The 12,771-nt window shown below is 36.9% G+C and overlaps 1 protein-coding gene across 1 annotated transcript in view; it reads left to right on the top strand.

The window, feature by feature from the left end:
* Positions 1–12,771, top strand: part of Cad87A (cadherin 87A) — a 48,525-nt gene that overhangs the window by 5,283 nt on the left and 30,471 nt on the right. The window contains exon 2 of the mRNA XM_074096659.1: positions 12,210–12,274. Coding sequence (XP_073952760.1) covers positions 12,220–12,274 — 55 coding nt within the window. The 5' untranslated portion in view covers positions 12,210–12,219. The remainder of the gene's footprint in view (positions 1–12,209; positions 12,275–12,771) is intronic.

Below are 12,771 nucleotides of genomic sequence, written 5' to 3'. Positions count from 1 at the left end.
GCCTTTTGGATAGCGCTACCTAGCCCACTTTCAAGAGTTAGTCATCGTATTGCCTCAGTTCTTTAAAGAGAGAACCGGAATCGCAAAGTCCTTACTAGTTATTACGTAGGTACCTACTGTATGTGTACTGTGGTACATACAGTCAACAAAATATCTTGGTGTTCATCATCATCATCAGCCGGAGACGTCCACTGAACTAAGGCCTCCCCCTTAGAATATCCCCCTTAGGACAACGCGCAACTTACTTCCACCGGTTACCCGTAAGTCTTCCGATTTCGTCAGTCCATCTAGTGTGAGGCCTGCCAATGCTTCGTCTTCCGGTTCGTGGTCGCCACTCGAGGACTTTTCTTCCGCAACAGTTCTGTTCTTCGAGCGATGTGGCCCGCCCATTGCCACTTTAACTTGTATTATTATTCGAGCGTATGTTAGATAAATTTGCCAGAATCTTTATTTCCTGGTACCGAAATTTCCATTTGCATTTTTTCCCAAATGCTTTTTGCCCAATATGATTTTTTATCGAAGCTTATTTTCACAATCGCGTTTTTCCCCAATTTGAATTGACCCGGAAACAGGTAGGTTTAGGTTATGTCAAGTTTACATCGGCGCGGAGCGGAGGGTTTAAAAGGGCACAGAAGTTCGAACAGGAGCTCGTGTTTCAGTGTCCAATGTCAATTAATCGCCAGTACGCTCACCGCTGATCTCATTTTCATACAAAAGTAGTTTCGTTCTAATTTACAAACAACACACTGAAACAAAATACAACTTTGCGACTATAATGGGAGCAGCTATTTTGATGCTTATAATTACTTTTCGTTCATATTCAATGCAACATAATAAAATCACATTAATTTTAAGTTATGTATGGGAAATGGAAATTTGTTATTGTTTTTTTCCGTTACATTTTATTTTAACCAAACCTAATTATAAGCATCGTAATGGCTGCTCCCATTATAGTTGCAAAGTTGCGTTTTGATCCGTAGTGCTGCTTGTAAATTAGAATTTACGTTTGTATGGGGACGCGAGCGTACTGAGGACTCTTAAAATTGGGGAAAATAACGCGATTATGAAAATTAGCTTCAGTAAAAAACCATAGTAGGAAAAAAGCATTTGGGAAAAAACCGAATGGAAATTTGCTACTAGGAAATAACGATTCTGGTAAATTTTTCTAACCAGCCTTTGAGCTTTATCTTGTGTACAGGTAGTATAGGTCCGCCCGGATTGCTACCACCATCTTACTCGTTAATCCTGCCGTGAAGCAGCGTGCTTGCACTGTTGTGTTTCGGCGTGGGGAGTAAGACAGCCGGTGAAATTACCGGCTCTTGAGGTAACCCATCTTGGACTCTAGGTTGGCAACGCATCTGCAATTCCCCTGGTGTTGCAGGTGTCTACGTGCGGTGGTGATCTCTTACCATCAGGAGACCCACTTACTCGTTTTTCATCCAGTCGAATAAAAAAAAACACTGTCGTCGTCTGTACTACCAAAGTACTTGTTTTATTTGTCAAACCCAATACGCCAGATGTTAAGCATTGTTTGGGGCCAAACGCGCTTTCCTTTTTCTTTCTTTCTCGACTAGGACAATGCCGATAACGCGAATGGCGTAACCAGAAACGTTTTCATTGAAATCTGACGTATTCGTTATTCATCATATTTTATATAACTCCAGGCAAGCGCGAATTGAATTGTGATTTTTAGGGTTCCGTAGCCAAAATGGTAAAAACGGAACCCTTATAGTTTCGCCATGTCTGTCTGTCTGTCTGTCCGTTTGTCCGCGGCTTTGCCCAGGGACTATAAATGCTAGAAAGCTGTAATTTTTCACGGATATATATGAAAACTATGCCGACAAAATGGTACAATAAAAAAATCAATAAAATTTTTTTTAGGGTACCTCCCATAGACGTAAAGTGGGGTGTTTTTTTTCCTCATCCAACCTTATAGTGTGGGGTATCGTTGGATAGGTCTTTTAAATAGGGGTTTGCTAAGACAATTTTTCGATTTAGTGATTTGTTTGCGAAATATTCAACTTTAAAGTGCAAATCATTTTATAGTTTTCTTGTTAAAAAATTTAATTAAGTTATCTTTGATCCAATAAATGCGTCACAGGTCAAATCATTTAGTTAGGTATGATTTGATTTAAAAAAAGAGTAACCTAAGTTGTAAGTTAAAAAAAACATACCTTTTCTTTCAAAATTTATTTAATTTTTTCATGCATTTTTTATATAGGTAAGCATATTATGTATATAAAAAATACGTCCCTGAATTGATGTTTTTTTTATTTTATTTTGGGTCATGTTTTTAAACTATCGGAATCGATTAATTCTGAGGAGGAATATCCATATTTTTTCTAAAATTGAAAAAAAGAAAAGTTACACTTTTTGTGAAAATGCCCAGCAATACTGTTAATGAAACCCCAAAAACAAAAAACAAGAAGCAGCATCTCAACGTGACTTGTTGTAAAATCTCATCTCAAATCTACATAATGCCGTGTTCACACAACACGAAGGTTAACCGATGTGTTTACAAATAGGTAACCCGCTTCTCACCGTTATGACTGACGATTGTTGAACGCTGGCCTAAGATAGTGGTTATGTTTGGTTAATAAAATATGTCGCTTTTACGGAACAGGATGTAATTTACAATTTTTTTTTTGCAATGGGAATAAAGATTTAAGAAATATTTTTTTGTAAAAAATCTACCACGTTACGAAAGAAAATGTAACGTATGTTTTACTATTCAGGAGGAAGAGAAATATAACTAAGTATTTTACATGGAATATGGTTGCAAAAACAAATGAGTGACCAACTTATAGCTACACAGTGTGTTTGAGACGCGTTCAGGATAGTTTTAATTTTTGCTGCTTGAAACAAAAGCAGCTAGCGAATTAAAATTTGATAAGAATTTTCTTTTCATAATGAACCCCATTTTCACAATGAACCGATCGTCAGTTTTCTTTTGCTGATATAACTGTCCGCGTGCGCCCGCGCCTTGCGTCAGAGATTATACAAGACTAGCTTATGCCCGCGACTACGTCTGCGCGGGATCTAGGTTATCGCGCGGTGGCGCCCTCTACCGGAATAAAAGGTATCCTATGTTGATCCTTGGGGTTTAAACTACCTATATACCAAATTTCATCAAAATCGGTTCAGTGGTTTCGACGTGAAAGGGTAACAGACAGACAGACAGACAGACAGAGTTACTTTCGCATTTATAATATTAGTAGGGATTGTTAAGTGTTTAGACAGCTATGCGGTTGTTAAAGTATGTTTATTGGTAAATCAGAAACTTCTTCTAAGTACCTACATTTGGCTAAATGCTCCACAAGCGTGAATCTATAAAAAACTAGCCAAGTCTTATACTTTGTTAGTTTAAACATTAGAAAAAAACACCACCAAGAACGGGTCGGACACACCCAAGATAGGATTCCGTAGCCGTTACGAAAAAATAAAGTAATATTTTTCGAAAGAGTTTTCCAAGTAAGCATATTTTATAAGTTTGACTGCTATTTACTTCTAAAGTACTAATTCTGAAGCAAACTCAGACGTTATAGTTTTCCTGGTTAGTTTGCTAGTTACTACCGTCATGAATTTAAAATTTCTAACCCACAGTTTAGCTTTTAGCTAAATGCGCTTTTTTTAAACATACCCGTCCTTTGGGCGGTCGAGTAAAAAATAGCGTCAGAATGAATAATTAAATTGTACGTGTGTCTGTGTATATTATTCAACAATTCTTTATTAATTCATTCAAGTATATTTGTTATGTATCTTACGGCGTAGGACGTGTCAATACCTGCGTTTAGTTTAGATAATATTATTATGTTTGTGGTAATTTTGATAATAAAATCGTTGTATGCATAACTAAACGGAATTCCATAGATAGTGGTTTACATTATTGGCTTCGATGCATAAATTAAATAAAAATTGAAACAGTAACAATACAAAAGTTACCTACATTTTTAATCGACTGGATGGCAAACGAGCAAGTGGGTTTCCTGATGGTAAGAGATCACCACCGCCCATAAACATCTGAAACACCAGAGGTATTGAAGATGCGTTGCCAACCTAGAGGCCTAAGATGGGACACCTCAAGTGCCAGTAATTTCACCGGCTGTCTTACTCTCCACGCCGAAAACAACAGTGCAAGCACTGCTGCTTCACGGCAGGATTAGCGAGCAAGATGGTTTACTATACTTACTATATACCGTACACCATGCTACCAGTTGTTAGTTGTTGGTACCAACAACTAACAACTGGTAGCATGGTGTACGGTTGTGTCACTCTGAAGATGAGCTCTGGTTGAGTTCGAAACGCGTCAGTGGTGATAGATGAGTTTGTGTGATTTGTGTGTGTTCTTACAGTGTGGAGGTGGAGGAACTGCATGAACACGCATATTTTGCATAAGCTTAACTATCTTAAGGTCGCGGGTGAGCAAGGAAATTCTTTTAGTTCAACTAATTTTGAATCAAGTTTATTACTTACATAACATTGCGTGACTTAGTCACAACAATGTAGTAGGTACTATTGTTAACCTCCTCGGTATCTCACCTACGGCCATTGTCCACAGTGGGACTTTCTCTTACACTGTAAACTATTTTAGGTAGCCCGTGAAGTTTGTTGTGTCACGAACACGAATAGTCATTATTTAGTTTCGATATTGTCAATTGGGTAAAAAAGATTCCTGCGTAAAAAACTATTTAGTCCATTATATTTAGATACCTATCAAGAAGACTTATTGGAAACGTATTGTTTTTTTTTTGGCAATGAAAAAAGAAAATTTTTAACAAAAAAGTAAAACCGACTCCAAAAAAATAACAAATAATGGAACCGACTACTAAACCCTTGAAAATATTTTTCTAGGTACCTACTAGCTCGAAGTCGGTGACTCAGCACGACCCAGCAGGAGGGATTGAAACCCATAGTATGTAAAAGTCGCACTCCTCTCTCACTTTTTTAGTGATTTGTAGCCAAAGTACATCTCACAACGATTCCATTAAGCCCAAACACGACTTAGTTACGTTGTTTTATAACAGAGTTCCGTTGCTTACCTTCCGGCTTCAGCATCAGATCAGTTCGAAAGAATCATTTACTTAAAGCTTCTTTTTAGTCGCTTATCTAGGTATATTAATCATGATCGTTTATAGACGAGCGAGCATTACTTAGCTTTGACGAGTTCCATTGGTCATCCACGGTCTTCTTCATCAGGTTCAGTTTACCAAATGATACTTTCTGAATGTAAATGCTTATCTTAATGCTAAAAATGCCAAAAATGCCATAGGTGTGCCTATAAAATTTGAGGTTTGCCCTCAATTTCCCTAGGATCCCATCATCAGATCTTGACTTGGTGACAATGGGACCAACTCAGAAGAATACCCTTTCGATTAAAAAAAAATTTTGAAAATCGGTCCACAATTGACTAAGTAATCGGTGAACATAAATAAAAAAAATACAAACATTGGAACATAGAACCTCCTCCTTTTTTTGAAGTCGGTTAATAAAAAAATATAAAGTAGGAGCCCGTGCCGTCAGTTCTTAGGAACTTGAACCGGCTCTAATGTCCATTATATATTTTTAACTTGACAATAATAATGGTAGCGGTCTTATTATTGCTTATTAGAAATTTAGCCCATTGTGACAGTCGATAGGGTAATATGGTTCTAAATTGACGACTGTGAACCGGAAGACAGAGCGTAAGCCCCAACAAGATGGATCGACGATCTGGTAAAGGTCGCAGAAACTGATGCCGCCAGTGCAGTTTTTGAGGAAGGCCACTGTTCAGCAGTGGACGTCTTTTGACTGGATATGATGACGTGTCAGCTTTAAAGAACTGACTAAATCTTGAATACTTACACACCTTTACCCAGAGATAAAACTAGGATAGATCGAAATTGTTAAAACCGTTTCTGAGATTCCGTAAAGTCGGGGTATGAGCTGAGGTCGGGGTATTTTGATCCAATAGAAGGTAACATTGACCAAAATTTAAACCACATTCACAGGGCCTAATAAATACGTGGGCGGTCAGCTAAAACGAACCATTTGGTACTGAGCCATAATTTCAATGCAAAACAATAATAAAACATGAACCAAGTTAATTCCAATTATGGCCAAAGTTACCTTTCAGGAACAATGCTACCGTACCTTACGATACAATAATAATGTTCGTAAGGTATTAAAACATATTTGGTTTTGAAATATAATTTTTCTCAAAAATGGTATGAAATGTTGCCATTAAGTCATCAAAAACGTCGTTGAAAGTAACGCATCCTGGAGACTAAGGCTAGTGGCCTTATCCAGGAAGTAATCTCGAAATGTCCAGGAAGTAAGTATGAAATTTACTTCCTGAACAGTAACGGGTTCCTTTAAAAATTTGGAACCCGTCACAAACAGCGCGCGGGCTGAGCGGCATTGTTGGGTGTAGTTAACTAGTATTTTGAAATGGGTCCATGTCATAATTATCATCATCATCTTCATCATCATCATCATCATCATCATCATCAACGACCATCATCATCACCATCACTAACAATCATCATCGTCATCATCATCATGAAAATCATCGTTACCAATACGAACCATCATCATCATCATCCTCACTCTCCATCATCATCATCACATCACAATCATCGTCATTTAATTATCACCATCATCATCATTTTTGAGAAAAGCTCTATACAAGCTTCCAGCAGTAATTGCCATCCTGGCCTCGTATCATTGATGGCCTCACCTGGCGGTTCGGCCATTAAACTTCTACTCGTCCAGGATGGCTTACTGGTCTCTGCAGTAATGTACTATTACATTGGCTGTCATTTAAGTTGCAAGCTTAATCACTTGACACACCCACAGAATTTGGCATTTATCACATATTAGTCAAATTTACATCTTGGTCATCTTTGCCAGAAGCCGTATTGTCTAACGCAATGACATTCGTGATCGCATTCTCCATCTCTTTCTACCCTCGTCTTCTACCGTCTGATAGAAAGAAGCGGTGAAAACGATTGTTATTCCCAGTGTGTTAGATAATAAAGCCTCTGATCTCTTGAGAACCCTTATTCCCTTGCAAAATAAACCTTAGGTTATCAAAATTGTTTGTAAGTCATAATTATCAACAACATTATGCCTGTTTGCGTTTCTAATCTATTTTTAACAGCTTTAACGGCCTGGGCTTTACGAGGCTTATCTAGTTGCAAAACCCAACAGAACCAGACCAACATCACAATGGAGTTGCATAGTTTCGCACGTTGCGTAACACACACTTATCTTTTAATTGGTGTTCGTGAGAATGATCTACATTTAGATGATTGATTTGATGTAAAATGTGTACATTATCCTTATGTATCTATAGTGTATCTATCTACATATGTCAAAAATCTGTGGAAGTTATGACAACATTTTTTTTATTGTAATAGTTTTTTTTCGGTGTTAACTCTACATCGAAATACAAACTGAGACATGGATGCACAGAAAAACCAGAAAAAGAGACCAGCACTGGGAATCGAACCCAGGTCCTCAGCATTCCGTGCTGCGTGCTATAACCCCTACACCACTGCTGGACAGGAATCTAGACACGAATTTTTCCTATGCATACATATCTCAGGTTGCTTATTTCTACTTTGCTACTTAAGCAGCAGCACTAGCGACATCTATGTGGCGTCAACAAAACAAGTGAAGTTTGGAGTTGAAATAAAAATACAAAAAGAATCCAAAACCAATCATAGTTAACTCTACAATCGAGCGCATAAATATCTATACAGTCATAACGTCAAATTATATGTATATACAAGAACTATGTATTCATGGTCTTTGGTATTTATAATAGTATACCTACATCGATCTTATACTCGTAATTAGTGAAACAAAGAGTATCCTTCCATTTCGCCAAACATTTTTTATAATTATTCGTTTCACAAAAATGTTTAATTTGCCCAAATGCATTTCATTCTGAAACTGTTCGCTTTTTGATAACTTAGTAGTACCTGGGTTATTCCAACTCATTGATAAACACAAATGAATGAATTTAAGCAAATCCATGTCCGATATTGAAATAGCTTACTCGATAACGAAACTCATAACTGTACTGTAATCGGCGGAGTGGGTAACGGTGGCAAATTACGGGGGTCACTCGCACGATCGGTGCCGTCGGTACGTTACTAGACACGGTTGCATGCAAAAAGTTCAAGAGTAGTTTAAACCTAGTTTAGGGATCGAAAGCTCGACCTTAAAGCAGCGGTCCCACCAGAGATGTGCGAGGATGTGTTGCGAAGGATATGTTTTTCATTAACCAATAGAAACGCTTCATTTACCTCGCCTCGCTCCGCTCAGCTGTTTCCACCAGAGATGTGCTGTGCGAGGATGTGTAAATGAAACGTTTCTATTGGTTAATGAAAATCACATCCCTCGCAACACATCCTCGCACATTATTGGTGGAAACGCTGCTTTAGATCTCCTTGTATGTATAAGTCTATGTTACTTCTACCTTTATTTATCAGAACCTTTGCACAGCGCGTTTTTGATTGTAGAGCCATGTGGGGTAAACGTACGCAGTGGGCAAGTGTACGCAATCCAAAATCCAAAAGTCCGTCAGTGTGAAATTAAGCACATGAATTTCAAAAACTCAGACGTGCGAGCCAGAGTTTGAAACAACGATCCTCTGGCCACAGGTCAAACCGCTAGAACACCACGGTTTTTAGAAGAAATTACAATTAATTGTGCAGGTTCTACCGAATGTGTTACTTAAGTTAAACAAACCGGCCGAATAATAATAACTTATTTCTGTTAACAACAAAATGGTGTACAATACAAGACAATCGTTGAGACCTTCTAGTAGGCATACGTAATGCCTGTAACAGAAGACCCCGCTCTTCCGAAATATAGAAGTGGTTTCATGTAAGTAGGTAGGAATATTAGATATCTACATAACTATACTTGATACAAAAAGCGATCTCGCATAAGAGCTGTCATTACCAAATCACAGAAACATGTTCCAGTTACCCGGGTACAGTACCATAAAGAATTGTCCACTAAAAAGTGTGCCGCAGAACCGTTTCACAACTACATAGTTTTTATTCGGTCGATTTGAGCTAATTTTTCTTCGTGTTTGGAAATTGTGGTATAATGCTCCAGATACGAGTTTTATTGGTGATAGAGTAATTGTATGATGTGATTACGTAACGTGTTTTCTTAGATCTGAATTGATAGTAATCGACTACTGCATTGGCATATTTTTAACTAGCTTTTACCCGCGGCTTTGCACGCGTAAAACATTAGGTCTATGTAGTAGTTGAATTTAAATTGGGATTGTCTAAAAAAATACAATGATTTTTATTATTGTTTTTGTATAGAAAATTAAATTATTAAAAACCATTTAGTTTTTTTTTTTCATATAAATCACTACTTTTTTGAATTAATTATTGAAACTATTGGTTGATGTCGTCAAGCGGACGAGACAGCCATCTTACTATTTTGTTCTGGAAATTCTGGAATACCTACGCTTTGGGTTTGTTTTACAGTTAGTAATTTGTATAAATTATTGTTTTTATCAGTAAAAATCATAAGCAGGCCGCATCTGTTTTAAAGAACCGCCGATTTAATCAACTCTCGTGTATTTTGTCAAATATATGATTCTATTCTATTCTACTCTCAGAGCGATCAGACATTGAACGTTACTAAATTAAATTACGGTTTTCTTACTGCAATACTGCCTTAAATGGGCCAATTTTTATTTTCTTGACGAAAATCTTTCTTTTCTCAGCTTTCAATGCAATTTGGTGAATTGGTAAAGTTACTTATTCTGACTATGTTAAGCCCAATTTCACACTATGTCCTACAAATTTTTCCATTGAATTACACAAAATGTATGGAAATTTCGTAACTAAACTGAAAATTTAGTATAAAATGAGGAACTCAAAACGAAAAAAAAAACGACAACAAAATAAAAATTCACCCAAGTATATCAATTTTTAAGTATCGACTTAAACAAAACAAAATCGAAACAAGAACGCACTCGCTTAATTTTTCTCAAAACCAGCCAGCATTAAAATTCAAGACCACGCATCTCAACATAATCTTAAGTTAAATCATAACCCACAACCTTGTCAATGTCCAAAACAATGGTAAGTTACAAAATAACTAATTATGACCAACCACGGCACGTTATGATTAAACACGATTACAAGGAGCCTTGGGGTCAATTGGAACAGTCAACCACTTAACCCGGCGCGGAACTGATTATTTAATCATTTTATTATACTTAACTAGGTAAATGTAATTGATTTGTTTACACGGTCAGACCAAATGAAAGGCTTTGTCGAAAATGAGACTAAATTCTAAATTTACTCTGCAAGCGTCTTTTCTCTCACTCACTCACTTTTTGTATGGAGATTTTTAAATCCAATTTTCTGGTCTCACAAAAAAAATCTTTCATACAAACCTACAATTACAAATGAAGTAACAACAAATCTAAATACTTAGGTATTCATTTAAAATAGGCTGGCGTTCTGCAATAATTCGCGAAGCGAATGTATTTTTTTTTAAATTACGAGTAATAAAGGTTCTTCGCGAAACTGAAAAGCGTATTAAAAATCCGCTGCGTGGTCAAAAATATCTAAGCTTACTTGTAATGTATACCTTACAATAGTTTAGTAAAAAGAGGGGTGTTATAAGTTTGACCTCTATGTGTGTCTGACTACCTATCTGTCTGTCTGTGGCACCGTAGCTCTTAAACGGGTGGACCGATTTGAATGCGGTTTTTTTATTTGAAAGCAGGTTTTCTAGCGGCAATGATTTAGACATGTTTCTTCAAAATCGGTTCAGCTATTTTTGAGATAGACAAAGTCGGGGGCTTTCCAACTTTTTATTGGTTAGGTTATTGCTATTTTGACTGCGGAACCATAATAAAAATCTATTTGGCCTATTTACTCAATTGAAGATCCATCTATATTTTTAGTAATACCGGTATCCTAGGGAAAATTGTATTTTGATTTGAGGCAATGTAGCCAGCTTATAAATACGAATAAAGATTACAAACCAAAGTCATCAATTGTTCTTTCCATCGTACCAATGCTGGTCATGACCTTGATCGCAATTGCCTCGTCGCCGAACTACTGGGGGACCCTAATTGAGAGCTAGTGCAAGAGCCATTCGCTAAACGAGCGATGAAAGGACCGTAGATTGCATAGTTTGAACGGGTTAGGTTTTCTAGAGACGTGGGGTGGCCAGAATAGGTAGACAATACAGGTACGAAGTGTATCTACCTGATAAATAGATTTTATTTATTTATTTTTATTTTATTGTTTTGGGAAACATACAGCACAATTTATTACAGTTGAAATATCACATCTTAAATTATACATTAGCCAAAACAGCTTCCACTAATACCTTGTACATTTTATGCTCTTGGGATTCAAGGCTAATCTTTGAAAGAAACATTTAAAAAAAAAAAACAAAAAAAAAAGGAATTTTACAAGATTTTTTGCTTATTGTACTTTTTATTGACTTGGATTGGTTTCTAGCCTAAATTATATATTGTACCTATATCAAATTTGAAGTCAATCTGACCGCTACTAGAAGTGGGTCAAAGTTAATTTGTAAGATTTGAAGAAAACAATACCTATATACCCTATATCCACAGTGGACGTCCTACGGCTGAGATGATGACGAACGGGATGAAGTTAAATAATTTAGTTGAAAAAAAATTGTAATACAACATTTTTGCTGATTGTTGTTTTTTGTTCACTTTACTTGCATTGTCATCCAACTTAGATAATGTACTTATATCAAATTTCAAGTGAAAACTATAAATATAAAAAATATAAAATATCATGGGACACTTGACACCAATTGACTTAGTCCCAAATTAAGCAAAGCTTGTGCTATAGACACGAGGCAACGGATAAACATACTTAAATATATATTAAACATCCAAGACCCGAGAACAAACATTCGTATTATTCATACAAATATCTGCCCCGGCCGGGAATCGAACCCGGGACCTCAAGCTTTCTAGTCAGGTTCTCTAACCATTTGGCCATCCGATCGTCTAGTATAATATAGTAATATGGTGCAACTGACGCTTAATATAATATAATAGTCTATATACTGCAATGGAAGTGGGTAAAAATGAACTTGTAAGATTTGACCCAATAACATACAAGTTAAGTTAAATAGAAGCTTGTAATAAGTTTTTATTTACTCGTACTAATCATGGTTTCACTTTGTTTCAGCTGCCACAAGATGGAGTTGCGGTGGTCACTTATCGTATTATGGGCAGCATTTGCGTGGAAATCAGGTATTATTTTCAGGTCTACGTTTATGGTCCAAAAACCCGTGATTCCTTCGCCTGACTTAACAAGTTCGGCCCCAGTGATACAACGTTGTGACTTTTAAGTTCTTACTCCTATGTCAGTGACACGTATTTGTGACTGCTGTGGTATATGCGCTATGCCTAGCGTAAGAGCTTATATAGTGGATCGAATTCGGTCCGACTACGTTCCGCTAAGCCCTTACGCTATGCCAGCCTTTAGGAGGTACGACTTATTTTGACACGACATGCGTACACTGGCGTAGGAGTTAGAACTAAAAAACCGGCCAGAAGTGTGTCGGACACGCCCGAAACAGGGTTCCGTAGCCATTACGAAAAAATTGGTAATATTTTTCTATTTTTTCTATGGATTTCGTATTTTGTACAGAATATTTCAAGTGTAGGTATATTTTATACCTTAGGCTGCTATTTACTCTTAATCTTGTTTTTCTTTGTGGGGTATCCAACGATACCCCACACTACAA

This window comes from Choristoneura fumiferana, chromosome 13, assembly GCF_025370935.1.
Source record: "Choristoneura fumiferana chromosome 13, NRCan_CFum_1, whole genome shotgun sequence".
Taxonomy (NCBI): Eukaryota; Metazoa; Arthropoda; class Insecta; order Lepidoptera; family Tortricidae; genus Choristoneura; species Choristoneura fumiferana.
Note: the sequence above shows the minus strand (reverse complement) of the source record. Positions and strands in the feature narration are given on the sequence as shown.